The sequence below is a fragment of the Capsella rubella genome, unplaced genomic scaffold (assembly GCF_000375325.1).
Source record: "Capsella rubella cultivar Monte Gargano unplaced genomic scaffold, Caprub1_0 scaffold_6, whole genome shotgun sequence".
In the NCBI taxonomy this organism is placed as follows: Eukaryota; Viridiplantae; Streptophyta; class Magnoliopsida; order Brassicales; family Brassicaceae; genus Capsella; species Capsella rubella.
The window spans coordinates 95,593-107,597 of NW_006238918.1; the positions used below are offsets into that span (position 1 = coordinate 95,593).

A 12,005-nucleotide genomic window follows, 5' to 3' on the forward strand; every position below is an offset into this window, starting at 1 on the left:
AAAATTTTCTTAGTAGATAATATACATATTTGTCAATTATTTTTAGTTGTTTTTTCCTTCCAAATTGTAAATTGACCACAAATTATATTTTGTCAATACTCGCTAATGTGAACCAGTTTGCGAAGAGGAAGAACAAACGCAATTACTTGTTTAAGCCTTAGAAGTTAGAACTCCTTATTTTCTCTAGTCTCCATATAAGAAGAACACCTCTAATCACTAAGTCTCGGAGAAAACTGCTTGTGTTATCTGTTCTCCTTCCAAAAGCCTCCTCTCTGTTTCTGTTTTTTTTCTTTGGTGTCATATGCACCAATCATTAATCATGGACGACAAAACAAGATCCATAATCTCACTTATACTCTTCTTGCTTTTGACCATCCCTGCACGAGCTCAGCGGACAACAACGGAGACTCCAACGACAAAGTTCATTTTCCGAGGTTTTAACGGGAGCGAATCGGATATTCGTACTCAAGGAGCTGCGATGATCAAACCCGACGGACTCTTGAGGCTCACTGACCGAAACCAAAACGTCGTCGGTACAGCTTTCTACAACAAACCGGTTAGATTGCTAGACACTAATAATACAAGTTCCACAAACAACACGGTTCGTTCTTTTAGCACTTCTTTCGTATTTGTCATCATTCCTTCAAGCTCAAGCAACGGAGGTTTTGGCTTCACGTTCGCGCTATCTCCGACCCCTTATCGCCCCGGAGCTGATCCCGAGCAGTTTTTGGGGCTTCTCAACAAAGACAACGATGGGAATTCGACGAATCACGTTTTCGCCGTGGAATTCGACACCGTACAAGGATTCAAAGACGGTGCTGATAGTTCAGGCAATCACATCGGTCTGAATTTCAACAGTCTCAAATCTGCCTATCAAGAACCGGTCGTGTATTACGACAACGATGGTCCTAATCGGAAAGAGGATTTCCGGCTTCAGAGCGGGGAGCCGATCAGAGCACATTTGGACTACGATGGACCAACTCAAACTCTTAACTTCACCGTTTATCCGGCTAAATCAAGGTCTCGACCTATAAGGCCTTTGATCTCGCAACTACCGGTTCCAAACTTGTCGCAGATCGTGCAAGAAGAAATGTATGTAGGATTCACAGCGGCGACGGGGAGAGAGTCGAGTGCTCATTACGTGATGGGTTGGAGTTTTTCCAGCGGCGGCGATCGTCCAATTGCGGATACGCTAGAACTCTCGGAGCTCCCTCCTGCGCCTCCGAATAAAGCGAAGAAGGGAGGTTACAATTCTCAGGTCATCGCTCTGATCGTAGCTCTATCGGGAGTAACAGTGATCTTGCTTGCGTTACTCTTCTTCTTCTCCATGTACAAGAAGCGACTGCAACAAGGAGAGATTCTCGAAGACTGGGAAATCAATCATCCTCACAGACTCAGATACAAAGATCTCTTCGCTGCCACTGATGGATTCAGTGAGGATAGGATTATCGGAACCGGAGGATTCGGTACCGTTTTCAGGGGAAACATCGCATCGTCTCCGTCTAATCAAATCGCAGTGAAGAAGATAACTCCGAATAGTATGCAAGGTGTTCGAGAATTCATCGCAGAGATCGAGAGTTTGGGGAGACTAAGACATAAGAATCTGGTCAACCTTCAAGGATGGTGCAAACACAAGAACGATCTCTTGTTGATTTACGATTATATCCCCAACGGGAGCTTGGACTCGCTGCTCTACAGTGTCCCGAGACGAAGCGGCGCCGTTTTGTCTTGGAACGTGCGTTTTCAGATTGCTAAAGGAATCGCGTCTGGCTTGTTGTACCTCCACGAAGAATGGGAACAGATCGTGATTCACAGAGACGTGAAACCAAGCAATGTGTTGATTGAATCCGATATGAACCCCAGATTGGGAGATTTTGGTCTCGCGCGGCTATACGAACGCGGATCACAATCGAACACCACTGTCGTCGTGGGAACAATTGGGTATATGGCGCCGGAATTAGCCCGCAACGGTAAATCTTCGTCTGCGTCTGATGTTTTCGCGTTTGGGGTTTTACTGTTAGAGATCGTCTCCGGGAGAAGACCAACAGACTCTGGGACCTTCTTCTTGGCCGACTGGGTTATGGAATTGCACGCGAGTAATGAGATTATCCGTGCGGTCGACCCGAGACTAGGATCTGGTTACGACGAAAGGGAAGCAAAGCTAGCTCTTGGCATGGGATTGCTTTGTTGCCATCAAAGACCAGCGTCTCGCCCGTCGATGAGAATGGTGCTTAGGTATATGAACGGAGATGAAGATGTTCCTCAAATTGATGACAATTGGGGATACTCAGATTCTTCATCGAGAAGCGAAATTGGATCCAAATTTGAAGGATATGTTTCCTCGGATAGGGCTTCCGGCTCAGTCGCGTCTTTCTCCGTTACAAGGATTTCTTCGAGCTCTGTTATGAGTGGTAGATAGTTGTAAATTCACTTAGTGCCGGAGGCTTCGAGTTTGTTGTAACTTATACTAGTTCTGTTTTGATCTTGTTATGGTATTTTTGGTATTTACCATTTATAACGGCTCTTTTGACAAACGGCTTTTTCAAGCGTATGGAGTTGTAGTAGTATTGTTGCTTTACCAACTAAAGAAACTAAAAGAGATGACTGCGAGCGGTAAAACAAATTTTAAACGACATATGGTAAATAAACGTCTTGCATTATATACAAAAGTCAATACTTGTCCACTTATTACCCAAAACAATATATACTTGTCCACTTCAATTTAATGTTAAATAAACCATATTGATTGATTAAGGCAATACAGCTGGACGAAGAAGATTTCTTTTTTGGGAATGATATAATCAAGTTATTATCCGGTTTAACATATAGATATGGTGTTTTTGAATTTCTTATGTTATTATTATCTCACGTGAACATGGCTTAGCAAAATAAATAAAAAATCAGAAAATTATGCGTGGGTAATAACACTTATACCTGTTGAAACGATGGTCATTGGTTATTATCTCTAACTCTAATGTCCAAGTCCACGAGAATATTTTTAAAGTCATCCTTTTCTTGTCCTCAAGGAAAGAAAGAAAGATATCAAAACTTTGAGGAAGTAAAAGTCAACGCTGAATTCGTCAAAGTCAGCCTGATGGTTGCGTTAGACCTCTTTTAATACACAAGTTCAAGCAACAAAGCATACTGGTCGAGACAAATTATTAATACTTTTCACAAAAGCATTGGGTGCCACATATCTTTTCATGGCAATTACATGGTGATGTGAACATTGTTAAGAAAATCCTGGGAATTTTCTTCTCTTTGACTCTTTTAATTAGATATTTTTTTCCGTTTTCATCTCAATCACCGAATCTTTAAGAAAAAAACAAAGACCTATGTCCATAAAAGAAAAGGAATAATTGGCAATATAGTACGTTTTCAAAACATAATATGCTATTTGATACATTCACTATTTATAATTTGCAAAATACACATAAGTCACTGTTCACTTTTGCACACAGCCCTGTTTTGCCATTATTATATCCATCTATTTACTATTAATGCCACTGAACATTTATCCCCCCAAACCGAAGAGATCAACTCCCACTTTTAATTAATATTTTTCTTTTTCTTTTTTTCTTTTTTATTAAATTTCTCCTTCAATCTTAAAAGTAAAATACTAGTAAATGAAAATTTGAAATTTTAAAAATTTCAGATATATAAAAATCTATGTTTTTTTCTCTATTATATGATATGCATTTTGTTTGATGATTTTATTTAATAATAACAAATAATTTTTATAAATTTTAGATCTGTACAACTTACTAAGTGTACAGATGTAATCTGTACAACATAAAACGTGTATATATGTACATCTGTACAACTTAATAAGTGTACATATATTAGTGTACATGTAGTAAACAATTGTATATGTATTTGTACAATAGGATATATGTACAAATACAATTGTACAGATCAAATTGTACACTTATTATATGTACAGAAAAATGTAAGTATAACAGCTGTATACAAAAATATATGTACAGATATAATTGTATATATATTGACTATTATATTGCATTGTACACGTATTTGTACAATAGGATATATGTACAAATACAATTGTACAGATCAAACTGTACACTTATTATATGTACAAAAAATGTATGTATAACAGCTGTATACAAAAATATATGTACAAATATAATTGTATATATATAGACTATTATATAAATTTAAAATCATTTAACAAAATGCATATCAAATTTTAGAGAAAAAAACATAGATTTTTTTGTTTGTGAAAAATATCAAAAATAATATATATATTGGTGAACATTTTAGTTATTAGATTGGAATGGTGTAATAAAAAGAAAAAGAAAATAATTATAAAAAAAAACTATTACACACCTCTCTTTCTCTCCAAAACAAACGACTCACACTAACAAACACATGCCCTATTTTTGTCTTTTCACCCAACAACCTCTTACCCCACACAAAATTCTATTACACACAACCCTTATTACACAACACCTATTTTGCAAATTATGAATAGGAAATGTACTAAATAGCATATATTGTTTCAAAAACGTACTAAACAACAAATTTACCCAAAAGAAAATCCCTTAAACCAGAAATTTGAACAAGTACCTCTCCTTATCGAATTCTTTATTACGCTCACCCATGGCTACTCAAAGATCCATGGTCTCTGTCTCATGTTTATTCAAGCTTTTTCTGTTTTTGAGCGTCCATGTCCGAGCTCAGAGAACAATAACAACAGAGTTTACTTTCCGAGGTTTTAGCGGAAACCAATCAGAGATTCGGATGGAAGGAGCCGCCATGATCAAACCCAACGGACTGTTGAGACTCACTGACCGAAAGTCAAACGTCACCGGTACAGCTTTCTACCACAAACCGGTGAAATTGCTGGAGACTAGTAGAGATTCCACTAACGTCACAATTGGTTCCTTCAGCGCGTCTTTCGTCTTTGTCATAATCCCTTCAAGCTCCACCAATAAAGGTTTTGGATTCACATTCACGCTGTCTCCAACGCCTTACCGTGCCAATGCTGGATCCGCACAGTACTTGTGAGTTCTCAACAAAGAGAACGATAGAGATCCTAGGAGACGACAACACTGACAGGATAGGAAACGACATCGGTCTGAACTACAACAGTCGTACTTCGGACATCCAAGAGCCGGTCGTGTATTACAGCAATGATGATCCTAACAAAAAAGAAGATTTCCAGCTTGAGAGTGGCAATCCGATCCAAGCCCTTGTTGAGTATGATGGACCAACACAAATGCTGAACGTCACCGTTTATCCGGCGAGGTTGGGGTTTAAACCCACAAAGCCATTGATCTCTCGACATGTTCCAAAACTGTTGGAGATTGTGCAACAAGAAATGTACGTGGGATTCACCGCATCGACGGGGAGAGGTCAGTCGAGTGCTCACTACGTGATGGGTTGGAGTTTCTCAAGCGGCGGAGATCGTCCAAAGGCAGATGTGCTTAACCTCTCTGAGCTTCCTCCTCCGCCGCCGAATACGGCCAAAAAAAGTGGGGTTAATTCTCAAGTAATAGTTCTGGTCGTGGCTTTATCAGCCGTTATGCTGGTCATGCTTGTGTTACTCTTCTTCTTCTTCATGTACAAGAAGAGATTGGGACAAGAAGAAACGCTAGAAGACTGGGAAATCGATCATCCTCGCAGGTTGAAATACAGAGATCTTTACGAGGCCACAGATGGATTCAAAGAGACAAGAATCATCGGAACCGGAGGGTTTGGAACCGTTTTCAAAGGAAAGCTACCAAGTTCGGATCTCATCGCAGTGAAGAAGATCATTCCTAGTAGCATGCAAGGTGTTCGAGAATTTGTGGCGGAGATCGAGAGTTTGGGGAAACTAAGACATAAGAATCTGGTGAATCTCCAAGGATGGTGTAAACACAAGAACGATCTCTTGTTGATTTACGATTACATTCCCAACGGAAGCTTAGACTCGCTACTCTACACAGTACCGAGACGAAGCGGCGCCGTTTTGTCTTGGAACGTGCGTTTTGAAATCAGCAAAGGAATCGCGTCTGGTTTGTTGTACCTTCACGAAGAATGGGAGAAGATTGTGATTCATAGAGACGTGAAGCCTAGCAATGTGCTAATCGACTCCAAGATGAACCCTAGATTGGGAGATTTTGGACTGGCGAGGCTTTACGAACGAGGAGCGCTATCGCAAACAACAGCACTCGTTGGAACCATTGGGTACTTGGCGCCAGAGCTAGCCCGCAACGGCAAACCATCAACTGCGTCTGATATTTTCGCGTTTGGCGTTTTGCTGTTAGAGATCGTCTCCGGGAGAAGACCAACGGGTTCCGGAAGCTTCTTCTTAGTCGATTGGGTAATGGAGCTGCACGCGAACGGTGAGATTCTCAGCGCGATGGATCCGAGACTCGGATCTGGTTACGATGGCGGAGAAGCGAGGATTGCTCTCGCCGTCGGATTGCTCTGTTGCCACCAGAACCCGGAGTCTCGGCCGTCGATGAGAAACGTACTTAGGTATCTAAACGGAGATGAGAATGTTCCAGAGATTGAAGATGATCGGGGATATTCGAATCCTTCAAGAAACGAATTCGGATCGAGGTTTGAAGGATACGATTCGTCGAGTTCGGGCGCTTTTTCTTTCGTCAACAGAGTTTCTTCGACTTTTCGTATCAGTGATGGCAATGGATAGTTTCTTTGTTTTTTTATATAATTTAGTATGAGTGATTATCATTTTGCAATCTACGTAAATCATAACTGTTTTTTAAAAGTCTAAACAAATTTCTCATCGAGCAAAAATTTGAACTCCCAAATATTCTCTCTCATGTTTATATATTCACTTAGCTTTACTTTTCTTCATAACCAAACACTTTTTATAGCTTTTAGAGCAGTTTTGGCTTGGCATTGGTCTAATCGTTGAAAACGATATTGTGACATCACGGAGATGAATCCATACAGTTTCTCCATATGGTCCCCGACTCCCCGTGCAAAGGACACCGCTTTTGTAAACTTCCCGAGTATGCAGAGCAGTGCATGTCCATTTTTGATAGTTGAACCAACTATTTCTGTGTTCATTAATACTATTTAGAATTAGACGACCCTCTAAGGAATATTTCGTTTGGGGATTCTATATTTTACAATCGTATTCAACTGAGTCTCCGCGTTAAATTAATTATTTCAAGATATTGTTTGTTGTTTTTTTCTTTCTTTCTTCGGTGCATACAAGCAAGTCATTGAACCTGCTTGATGTATCATGTATGTGTCCTAATCAAAAAGAAATTAAGAAAAATAACAATAATTCAACGTCCTCCCAACTTACGGAACAGTGACATCTGTACGAGACATCACTTTCATTGTTCATCCAAGTCCCTCTGACGCGGTGTTATTACTTTCTTTTCACAATTGCGTCTATCTATCTTTTTTGTACGGTCTCCCTCTTTTAGGAGTATATAGCCACTCTACGACCCAAAATACATTAAAGCTATTGGGCCATTGATTTCATCTTTTGATCATCTATATAACGAACGAGTATAAATCATATCTGCAAAGGCTACTATAATGAAATGGGCCAAACAAGTAAAACAAACCAAACAAGCAAAAGCCCAAACTTGATTATCTTTTTTTTGGTGAAAAAGCCCAAACTTGATTCAGTATCATAGCTCTGTTTATGCAAAATAGAACCAGATGATAGATAATGGAGATAATGATGATTTTAAGAGTTGAAGGTATCAATGATGGTGGTGTGGAGTGGATCACTGAGGTGAGTAGCCCAGTTGTTGAGTGGACCTTTACCCGTTGCAGCCGCTTGAACTGCGAATCCCAAAAAGGCGACCATGGCAAGACGTGCGTGCTTGATCTCGGCTAACTGAAGTTGAGCCCTCTTCTCCGGGTCAGCCGCTAAACCTAGCGGGTCGAAGTATTTGCCTCCCGGGTACAAACGCTTATCGGAGTCTAGCTCAGCGTTGCGCTGGAACTCGATGTAGCCGACCACTAACACCTCGATCCATATCAATGTCGAGATCGAGAACGGTAATGGCTGCCCCAAGTAGGACGACCCATCTACAAGCTCCACCTAATCCAATAACATAACACATCTCAGCTAATATTTAAATATCACTCTAATGATTGATTTGAACACCTCACTTTGTATATTTATTTTTAATTCAGTCTTTACTCAACCCTTCTATTTGAGGGAACAGAATAAACTCTAAACAGTCCGATTCTAACGCAAACGCTAAGAAAGAAAGAGAGAGATACAGACGCAAAGCAAACGCAGAATCAACTAATTAGCTAGTACCTAAACGCAAACGCAAACGCAACTATTTGGATAATTCATGGGATTAACTAATTTATTAGCCAATCGGAGGAGGAAGTGCGTTACCTTTCCGGCGTCTTGCCATGTAACGCCGGTCAGCCATTCGACGGAGAGAGCGCCGAGAGTGGCGAGCATCGCCCACCGTCCGTGGATGAGCTCGCATTCCCTGAATCGCTGGATTCCAAACACCTCACTGTAGGGCTGAAACGGCGTCGATTTGGCGTCAGCAGCTTCAGTACGGGTTCCGATAACGTCTCCGGCTAAGTTCTTAGCCAGATTCTGGTCAAGCGAATCAATATCGAACTGGAGATACTCTGCCGGTTTACCTAAACCAAAGGGATCGAAACCGTAATCGCCAACCAAGGAACCGTCGAGCCACTCAGGAGATTTGGCGCCTGGGTACCAAAGAGGCCTGTCTGTAGTCACCGTCTTGGGCGCACTCTTTTTCGGAGCTGCCTTCTTCTTCCCGAAACTAAACCGGGCTGTGAACCGACCCGAGCTGGAATGGATACCGGGAGCTACCCGAGTACCCATGATGGAAGAAGCAGCGGTGGAAGTGGCGGCCATTCTCCGGCGATTGCGATTTGTGTTTTCAGGAAGATAGAGAAGAAAGCTCTGTTTCTTGATCCATGATTATAGTCTATAGATGATGCATGCGCTATCTTGGATATACTATCATGGCCGTTGGATCAGTTCACAAAATCCATCTGACGGTGAACAAGAATACAAACCTTATTTATTAAATCCTGCGTTATCCGATTATGTTTCAAGTCCACTGGGCAGTAGAATCTAGATGAGCTATAGCCTGATTGGGTCATGTAAGTTCTTGTCCAATTAAGAAAAGCCACGTCAAACAATGATATGGTCTGTCCTTCCCTTCCAATAAGATAAACAATGGCTGCAATTAACGTGTTTCCGATTTTACTTAATCAATCCATACCGAAACCAAACTACAATAATATACCCCCAAAAAAATCAATCGGTTCCTATATTTCATAATCTGATCCAACAATGTGATTAAGTAGAGCCAATCAACAAATGTCGATAACTAAAGGTTACACAAATCCGAATCAGAGGGACTGTATAGAAAGCTGGAAAAAATAAATTAAAAGAGCAAAAAAACACATATAACGTTATATACAAAAGGGACATAAAGGAGATGAAATGGCTATGTGCTAAATTATTACAAGGAATGAGAGAGAGAGAGAGAGAGAGAGAGAGAGCAAGCTTAGGAGAGCTTGTTCACCGAGCAAGAGGAGCATAAGAGACTAGATTTGGATCAGAAGCAACGATAGGCAACTTGTCAATGTATATCAATAGCCTCTTCAGATTCTCCTTGTAAATCCCTGGTATATCCGCAATCTCTTGGCTCGAAGTGTAAATCCATAGATCACCAGAATTCACTCTTTTCAAGCTGCCTCGACAGAAGGGGCACGATTGTGACCGTGCACGCCTGTTTCAAACAACAACAGCAGATTCTATAAGTTTTTTTTACAAAAGGTTTTGATGAGTGTGTGAATAAACTAATAAGTGGTGAGAGTAAAGAAAGGAAGCTGACTATGACTATACCAGTTTCTGTAGCAGTTCATACACATGGAGTGGTTGCAAGTAGGAAGAACAACTTTATTCCGAATCTCCAAGCAAATTCCACACTCTTCTTCCCTCTCCAAGTCGATCTCCGACATCTTTCCTTTATCTGTTCTGTCCTTCTTCCGGTATCTTTTGTCGCATATCTCCTTCTGTTTCCTTGCTTCTACATCGGTTATCCCTCCGTGAAGTTGCAATAGCGAAGGAAACAATACATCTGCACATCAACATCCATTGCTTGTCAGAAAAAAAAAACAAAACACTCCAGGTGGACTTAAGTCTAACATGCTTAGCCTAAGAGACACTAATGCGCCATTTGAAAAATCTACTTAAAACTCTGGTCGTGGAAAACACTAATTACCATAGAATTCTCTGATGCTAGCTTTGCGTTCATGTAGCGACATTGTGGTCTTCCCATCAACATATGCCTACACAAAAATAGAGGAAAAAACCATATCAGACAAACAAGAACAGAGGATCACTAAGAAAACAACAACAAAAAAATAAATCAATCCACCTTATAAATGAGGATCCTAAGCAATCCCAAAGCGCCTGCAAAATGACAATCTGTCCACTGGAGAAGGAAGAGAAAGAGAGGAGCCGCGGGGCTGTAAGATAATCTCATCTGCACGCAGCCACCATCATACTCCTCTGGATACTCTGATGCCCTTCATACAAAAATCAATTATAAACAAAAGAAAAGTCATTTTTATTCCCAACAATCTGCTGATGCAAAATGTTCCGAGGACATGAACATGTTGCTTCACAGCTGAATCCAACATACCAAGTCAACTTAGGATAGGACCAGAATTTTATGACCAAAGGAAAAAAGGAATGACTAGTACAGATAGATAATGTGTGATGTCATCGTGACCAACAAGTGGTGGCGTCTGAGACTAGCCAAGTAATAAAATTGGAAATAATGGAGCTCGCGTAAACGCAAAGTCTCATATTTTCATCATGACATCAGCAAACACAGACAACAGAGATTCAGATTCACAAGTATCAAAAACTTAACATCGTCTAATTGAATACAACTCGAAAAGTGCATAAACAATCTGACCTAATTGAACCAGAAGAGACCAAAACAACAAAATCAGGCTTAAAACAGATTTCGGAAGGGATTGACCAAAACATCAAGAAAAAAAGACACAGAGAGGGAGAGAGAGGTAGGGATGGAGATATATATATATGGATACATACAGGGTGTTGGCGAACTGGATATCAGCTTCAAGAGCCTTGAGTGAATCCTTGAACGATTTTCGCATTTTCTGAGGAAAGACAGACGATCGATTCAACATAAACCAAACCAGCCTCCTTGCGAGAGAGTGAGAGAATACAAAAACCTATCCCTAGAGAGAAACCCTAATCTTCTTATTTCTTCTTCTTGTTCTCTGGAGAGATCACCGACACAAGCTTACCAAAATCGGAAACCCTAACAACTCGAGTTGATGATTCTCTCTCCCATTTCCATGGAGGGTTATGAGATGACTTTTACTCACTCAACCACAAGGTAGCGACGGGAAAAAGAGAAGAAGAAAGAGAGAGAGATATTGAGAGATTCGCGTAGAGCACACGTAAGTAATAATATCAAAAAAATATATATACAAAAAAGGGAAAGGGGAGCGTCTAATCCAAAGCTCTTTTTTTTTTTTTTTTTTTTTTTTTTGTTCGAGAAGGAACGGCAACACTTCTCCTACTAGCACACAAATAAGCGTCTGAGAGTTGTTTTGCAATGACCAAAAAAACCCTTCCGTTGGGATCCACCTAACAAATATAGGATAATAAAAAAAAAAAAAAGATAATATTATTTAATTTTAATTTTGGGAAAAAAACAAATAGGATATGATTTAAAAGAGTCCGGTGAGAGGACGTGTGTCACAGCTATAGGCGGCGGTGAGTGGGGTGTGGGAGAGGAAGTGAGAGCCTACTAGCTCTTTCTATATATCGTGGTGAGTGGTGAAGGATACAAGTATCTGACCGACGTGTGTTTCGCTGTCACTGGAAACCCTGACACGTGGCGCTATACATGAGCAGTCCCAAAGCTCTTTTATTAGCTTTGACGTGCCTTGTCTCCTTTTCCAATTTCCATACCCGGGGGGGGGGGGGGGGGGGGGGGGAAAAAAAGGGGCCCCTT

General features: G+C 40.6%; 4 protein-coding genes across 5 annotated transcripts; 2 read left to right on the forward strand and 2 right to left on the reverse strand.

The window, feature by feature from the left end:
• The first annotated feature begins 319 nt into the window (after positions 1–319).
• Positions 320–2,419, forward strand: LOC17883729 (lectin-domain containing receptor kinase VI.3). Its single transcript, XM_006287118.2, has one exon. The coding sequence runs from the start codon at positions 320–322 to the stop codon at positions 2,417–2,419; it is 2,100 nt and encodes a 699-aa protein (XP_006287180.2).
• A 1,936-nt stretch (positions 2,420–4,355) lies between these two features.
• Positions 4,356–6,679, forward strand: LOC17884454 (L-type lectin-domain containing receptor kinase VI.2). The gene is given in 2 exon segments (XM_023781413.1): positions 4,356–5,060; positions 5,062–6,679. Coding segments are annotated over 2 exon segments (2,037 nt in total). The 5' UTR covers positions 4,356–4,620; the 3' UTR covers positions 6,659–6,679.
• Positions 6,680–7,543: 864 nt separating this feature from the next.
• Positions 7,544–8,906, reverse strand: LOC17882810 (chlorophyll a-b binding protein CP29.1, chloroplastic). The gene is made up of 2 exons (XM_006289357.2): positions 8,348–8,906; positions 7,544–8,038 (listed from the first exon to the last, which is right to left on the reverse strand). The coding sequence occupies exons 1-2, from the start codon at positions 8,846–8,848 to the stop codon at positions 7,679–7,681; spliced, it is 861 nt and encodes a 286-aa protein (XP_006289419.1). The 5' UTR covers positions 8,849–8,906; the 3' UTR covers positions 7,544–7,678.
• A 346-nt stretch (positions 8,907–9,252) lies between these two features.
• LOC17883162 lies at positions 9,253–11,529 on the reverse strand. Of its 2 annotated transcripts, XM_023780784.1 has the most exons (6): positions 11,290–11,529; positions 11,072–11,139; positions 10,386–10,536; positions 10,230–10,296; positions 9,851–10,085; positions 9,253–9,734 (listed from the first exon to the last, which is right to left on the reverse strand). In XM_023780784.1, the coding sequence occupies exons 2-6, from the start codon at positions 11,134–11,136 to the stop codon at positions 9,524–9,526; spliced, it is 729 nt and encodes a 242-aa protein (XP_023636552.1). In that variant the 5' UTR covers positions 11,137–11,139; positions 11,290–11,529; the 3' UTR covers positions 9,253–9,523. The 2 variants fall into 2 exon arrangements, with proteins under 2 accessions (XP_023636552.1, XP_023636551.1); XM_023780783.1 differs by having other exon boundaries at positions 11,072–11,528.
• Between the last annotated feature and the right edge of the window lie 476 nt (positions 11,530–12,005).

Bases quoted from the DNA above. Each gene is read 5' to 3' on its own strand.
- LOC17883162 (XM_023780783.1), bottom strand. From the start codon at position 11,169: ATGTTGAATCGATCGTCTGTCTTTCCTCAGAAAATGCGAAAATCGTTC. The intron at 10,537-11,071 runs GTATGTATCCAT...TTTTGTATGAAG, and splicing joins ATCCAGTTCGCCAACACCCT to GGCATCAGAGTATCCAGAGG. The intron at 10,086-10,229 runs GTAATTAGTGTT...GTTGATGTGCAG, and splicing joins TAGCATCAGAGAATTCTATG to ATGTATTGTTTCCTTCGCTA.
- LOC17882810 (XM_006289357.2), bottom strand. From the start codon at position 8,848: ATGGCCGCCACTTCCACCGCTGCTTCTTCCATCATGGGTACTCGGGTA. The intron at 8,039-8,347 runs GTAACGCACTTC...TTATTGGATTAG, and splicing joins CATGGCAAGACGCCGGAAAG to GTGGAGCTTGTAGATGGGTC.
- LOC17883729 (XM_006287118.2), top strand. From the start codon at position 320: ATGGACGACAAAACAAGATCCATAATCTCACTTATACTCTTCTTGCTT.